The following is a 5,586-nucleotide window of genomic DNA, read 5'->3' as shown; positions in this document are numbered from 1 at the left end:
CCAGGCTGGTCTCGAACTCACAGAGATCCGCCTGCCTCTGCCTCCCGAGTGCTGGGATTAAAGGCGTGCGCCACCACCGCCCGGCTTGCTTGTGTAGTTTTTCCACATGGGTGAAGTCCTACTCCAGTTTTTCTATTTATCCTGAGCGATGGCCTTAGGTGCCCAACACAAGGTGGCGCCAATGAGCTGTAGAAATTTGACTTCACGTTGCCCCGGCCAATCCCCACCCCTCAAACCTCTTCTGTGTTTCTGGCTTCACTGAACAAGGCAGGAAATCCATTCTGTTATTGCTGGGGAAGGGAAGGTGTTGGGCTCTTATTAAGTGAGCACTGGGAGCCCTCTCCTAAAATGAGTGGAGTTTGCCGAGTTTTCCCGGGGTCTCAGCCTCCCGCCGCTTCCTCCCTTACCCTGTGACTGTCCAGGAGGCCTCTGCCTTCAGATTGCCATCTCTCCCTTCCCGAGGAGCTTACAAACCTAAGCTGCTGCTAGTTAAGGCTTCTGGCGACCGTGCAAAGGGGCCATCTGTGTTTGATCAATCCGGGCGGGAAGGAGGGAGGGGGGTGTAAAGAGACTGAACGCATTCCAGAGTAGTGAGAGACACCCGGAGATCAGAAAGAGGAGGCGCCGCCCCCACCCCGCCTCCAAAGCTAACGGGCTGGAGGGAAAGAGGCCGAAGGCACACTCCTACTCTGGCCCCACTTAAGGCTGCCATGGGGCCCAGGGCTCCTCTGCTGCTCTTCTTCTTTTTGTCATGGACGGGACCCCTTCAGGGACAGCAGCACCACCTTGTGGAGTACATGGAACGCCGACTAGCTGCCTTAGAGGTGAGGGATACGTTTCTCTTTTAGCCTAGCCCAGAATGATCCCACGTCTGTTGGTGCAACTAGTTATCAGGGCTCTGGGAGTGACAAGATCGGGCTCTGGTAAGAGGCTGCAGAAAACACACAGCGTAGTGCCGAGGCCCTCCTAATTACAGACTCCTGTTTCCCCAGCATCAAGCAGGTACTCAGCAAATAAGTGCACCACTTTCCCCTCGGCATTAGATGGAATGAGGGGACAGAGTGGAAACGAGAGCCAGAATTGGGCTACATTTCAGAACTAACTGGCTATAGTGTTGAAGTTTCCCAGGTAAAAATCTGCCTCCAACTTCCCGTCCGTCTCTTCCCGGCACCCCATGTCCACCCCTTTTAAAGCAGTTTGAAGTCTGTAGCATCTTGATTTCCTGGAGGCTCAGATCACAGACAGCACAGGCTGAATGGAGACTCATATGTAGGTGAATTAAGCCAGGTTCCTTGGATGGGTTAGCGCCTGACGACTTTGCTGTGGGAGCAACAGAGCCTGTTGGTGCCCAGCTGAGTGCTCCTTTTCTTGGTCACGTCTCCCTGGTTGGGCCTCTGCTTGCCTGGGAGTTTTAACCCTGCAGCCTGCCTTCCCTCTGATTCCCGCATTCCTTCAGGAAAGGCTGGCCCAGTGCCAGGACCAGAGTAGCCGGCAGGCTGCCGAGCTGCGGGACTTCAAGAACAAGATGCTGCCCCTATTGGAGGTGGCAGAGAAGGAGCGCGAAGCACTCAGAACTGAGGCAGACACGCTCTCGGGGAGAGTGGACCGTCTGGAACGGGAAGTGGACTATCTGGAGACCCAGAACCCAGCCTTGCCCTGTGTGGAGCAGGATGAGAAGGCTACTGGAGGCCCCGGGGCCAAAGGCAAGGGCCGAAGAAATGAGAAGTATGACATGGTGACAGGTAAGAGATCTCAGAAGAGACCCAATCTCAGAGCTCCTCTTCCCTGCTTCTCTCCTTGTCCAAAGCCGCTGTGGCTCCGTCTTCCAGAATACATTTTGAGGAAACCCCTAATGACAAGTCCATAAAGAGTTTCTAGAGGCCCATGCCTTATTGGGCCCGCACGTCTTAAGCCTCCATGAGTGAACCCACACATAGGGACATGTCTCCCTGTTCTCCAGATGGCCCGCCCTGGGGGCGTCCTGCTGTAGATTATCTAACTCTTGGCCTCTGTATTCTCCTGTGCTTCTCTCCTTCCTCACCAGACTGTGGCTACACCATCTCTCAGGTGAGGTCAATGAAGATCCTGAAGCGGTTTGGTGGCGCCTCTGGTCTATGGACCAAGGATCCACTGGGGCCGGCCGAGAAGATCTACGTGTTAGATGGTACACAGAATGACACAGCTTTCGTCTTCCCAAGGCTGCGTGACTTCACCCTTGCCATGGCTGCCCGGAAAGCTTCCCGAATTCGGGTGCCCTTCCCCTGGGTTGGCACGGGACAGCTGGTGTATGGTGGCTTCCTGTATTATGCTCGGAGGCCTCCTGGAGAGCCCGGCGGGGGTGCTGAACTGGAGGATACTCTTCAGCTGATCAAATTTCACCTGGCCAACCGAACAGTGGTGGATAGCTCAGTGTTCCCGGCGGAGAAGCTAATACCCCCCTACGGGCTGACGGGAGACACGTATATTGACCTGGCAGCTGATGAGGAGGGCCTTTGGGCTGTGTATGCCACCCGGGACGATGACAGGCATTTGTGTCTAGCCAAGTTAGATCCGCAAACGCTTGACACAGAGCAGCAGTGGGACACGCCATGTCCCCGAGAGAACGCAGAGGCGGCCTTTGTCATCTGCGGGACCCTATACGTAGTCTACAACACCCGCCCTGCCAGCCGGGCCCGCATTCAGTGCTCCTTTGACGCCAGCGGTACGCTGACCCCTGAACGGGCCGCACTCTCTTACTTTCCACGCCGATATGGTGCCCACGCCAGCCTTCGCTATAACCCCCGGGAGCGCCAGCTGTATGCCTGGGATGATGGCTACCAGATCGTCTACAAGCTGGAGATGAGGGAGAAAGAGGAGGAAGTGTAAGCACCTTGTGCTTTCGGTTCTCCTGTCCCCACACGTTTATCTGATTAGATCTCTTGCTGTCCTTTCTTCAGAGGAAGGCCAGTGGTGGCTCAGACCCCCTAATTTTTAAACAATAACAACCAAATTCTCCTAGCCCCCTTGTTTTATACAGAGCTCCAGATCTTGAGTAATCTTTTAGAACCAAAACAGCAAACACCCCAAATCTTCACTCCTGCTCTGTATCCATAAATTTTAGTCCCAAACCCAGAACCCTGACCTTTGGATAGGGTCAACCCCAGACAGGAGTATGACCCAAGGGAGAGAAGAACTCAAGGAGAAACTTTTCCCTCCTTCATTCACTCCTCCAGTGTGGGGAAGAAGGGGGGTTTCCCCAAATCACTTTGTATGGCAACATTTTGCATTAAAAGGAAAACCCACCATTCCTCTCTTGTGTGTGTTTGGGGGCAGCTCTCAGATCAGAGTCCCTGTGGCTGTTCTCTGCCTCCTGCCCGTTAGGGATTGGCTGGGCTCCCCTTGCTCCCTCGGGAACTTCTCTAGTTACACATTTTACTGTGGGGCACTTTAGAAGGTTGGACGAAATGCCTCCCTCTCCACGCCCACTGTACGCCACAGCAGCCACAGAGAACCACCCATGGCACAGCCCCTCTGACGGCTGGACCCTGGAGCCCAGGAGCAAAAGCAAGGCTTCCAATTCCAGCTCTTGGTAGACTTTGAACCAGAAAGTGGATCTTACTGGCTTTGAAGTTTAGAGCAGGAACCCACCTGCAGCGTACAAGAGGGTCTGGTCTCCCCTCTGAAGTGGACTCTGTCTCCGAGCCCAAGTCCCCACTCCCACCTCCAACACTGGCTCTTCCCGGGGCTGGGTTGCACAATCCTTGGTCTGAAACGCTCTGGTTTTCCTGCTGCCACAGCGTCTGCGGTTTGGGCAAGGAGGAGGGGCAGTGACCATCCCAGATGTTAACCTCACCAGTTACCCAACATATCCTGCCCACCCTCCTACCCCAGTCCTGGAAGCCACTAAACTCTGCCCTGGAGTCCTGGAAACTTAACCCCTGCTGGTCTAATAGCTTAACTATATGCACCAGTTTGCAGGGGGGCAATCTGGGAGGCAGAGCAGACTGTAGGAGTGTCTCTGGGGGCCTGCCGGTCTCTGCATGAGAGCCCTCTCCCAGGCCTCATCCGACGTTCAACTCACAGGCTTAAGGCTGGCTGATGGATAGAAGCCCTGGCTTCCGTGGGGGAGTTTACCTCAGGCAGCCCTCTGGATTATTTACCAGGCGGAAGGAGAGACAGGAACATAGCCTTCTCTCCAAAGTACAGCCCTCCCTCCACCCCAGAATGGGGTGGATCAGTCAGGGCCTGTGATCCTCCTTTTGTCTTTCTTCTCTCCTCAGGCAGAGCTGCTCCTGTTGGTTAGGAAGAGGAAAGGAAGACAGCGAAGCACCTCACAAAGGCGCTATTGTGGGGAGCCTGAGGCGGGAGGGGGCTCTCTCCCATTCAATCCTCTCCTAATGTGGGGCTGGCAACAGTAATCACTGCCTGTCAGCCCGTAGAGGGGTCTGCCCACGGAACATCTGGCTGCAATGCAGGGCACGCATGAGGGTTGTGGAGGAGGGAGCTAGCTCTCTGTGGAGGCCTGGAGTGCAGGACCAGGGGATGGAAGGTGCAGGGTGGTACTGTGGCATGTGTGATGCGCTCGTGTGCCTCACTGCACGGCTGTGAGTCTGAGCAAGTGTGAGACGGCCTGTGCACAGACGTGTGGGTCTATGAGGCTGCATGCAACTGGATGCGGTTATGTGTGTGAGAGACGGAGAGACGGAGGACGGCACTGTCTGGAACTCTGTGTTGTGTAACTGTCTGCGTGTGTGTATAGGACTTGTCTCCTTCTCGGGCGGTGTGACCCTGTGCCTGGAGAGAAACCACTGGAGGGGGCAGCTGGGTCTGTGGAGTTTTGTTGATGTAGGCGTGGCTTTCTGATGACCCTAATGAGAATAGCTCGGATGGTGTGTGTCAATATCAGCCGGAACAATTGCGTGGATTGTGTCTTTAATACTGCATCCATTTTCTACAGACCGGGGCCTCCTGGCCCACACAGGTGTGTACTCGGGACATCTTTCTTTGCCCGGAATCCTTAATGGGAAAGAAAAAAAACCCAGCTAGCTTTTGCTTTTTGTTGATTTGTCTTAAAATTTCCTTGGAAAAGCTTGCCTAGACTTATCTGAAAGGGCAGAGGCCTCCGGGGCCTTGTCACGTGGTCCTTTTCTTTTCTTTTTTTTCATTTTGTCTCTTGAGCGGTGGCTGGGCCTGTTTGGAAGCCTTTCAGAAGGTGAGATGTACTGTGTGGGCAGATTCTGTGAACTGACCAAATTCATTAAACCAAACTCCCGTTGCTCAAGGAGACAGTCTGGCAGCTGAACCCTATCAAAACCAGCCTTACTTACCCCCAACCCCCCAGACCTCCTGGGCCTTCCCTTGGCTGGAACAGGCCATGACCTCTGTAGCTGACCAAAAGAGCACGGAGGGCAAAGACGCTAGTGGACAAGAGCGAGGCTGCAAGCCACGGAGAAGCTCCACATCTTCCCGTATCCCAGGACACAGGATAGTTCCCACTGACATCTGGGAAGGGCTGCAGTCTCGAGATACTGTCCTTTCAACTGCTGAACTGCTGGTCCAGCTGTGCTCTGCCACCATGAGTGGGGGTCGGGAGGGCCTTCTCATCCC

General features: G+C 54.7%; 1 protein-coding gene across 1 annotated transcript; it reads left to right on the top strand.

Moving 5' to 3' along the window:
* The first annotated feature begins 580 nt into the window (after positions 1-580).
* Positions 581-3,276, top strand: Olfml3 (olfactomedin like 3). Its single transcript, XM_005357142.2, has 3 exons — positions 581-824; positions 1,457-1,742; positions 2,045-3,276. The coding sequence occupies exons 1-3, from the start codon at positions 711-713 to the stop codon at positions 2,863-2,865; spliced, it is 1,221 nt and encodes a 406-aa protein (XP_005357199.1). The 5' UTR covers positions 581-710; the 3' UTR covers positions 2,866-3,276.
* Positions 3,277-5,586: the final 2,310 nt, after the last annotated feature.

This window comes from Microtus ochrogaster, chromosome 21, assembly GCF_000317375.1.
Source record: "Microtus ochrogaster isolate Prairie Vole_2 chromosome 21, MicOch1.0, whole genome shotgun sequence".
Lineage (NCBI taxonomy): Eukaryota > Metazoa > Chordata > Mammalia > Rodentia > Cricetidae > Microtus > Microtus ochrogaster.
The sequence above is the reverse complement of the archived record's forward strand: the minus strand, read 5'-3'. Positions and strand labels throughout refer to the sequence as shown.

What these genes read in the sequence shown, in the direction of transcription:
- Olfml3 (XM_005357142.2), top strand. Translation starts at nt 711, where the DNA reads ATGGGGCCCAGGGCTCCTCTGCTGCTCTTCTTCTTTTTGTCATGGACG. An exon ending in GCCGACTAGCTGCCTTAGAG is followed by an intron (nt 825 to 1,456) that starts GTGAGGGATACG and finishes GCATTCCTTCAG; the next exon opens with GAAAGGCTGGCCCAGTGCCA. An exon ending in GAAGTATGACATGGTGACAG is followed by an intron (nt 1,743 to 2,044) that starts GTAAGAGATCTC and finishes CTTCCTCACCAG; the next exon opens with ACTGTGGCTACACCATCTCT.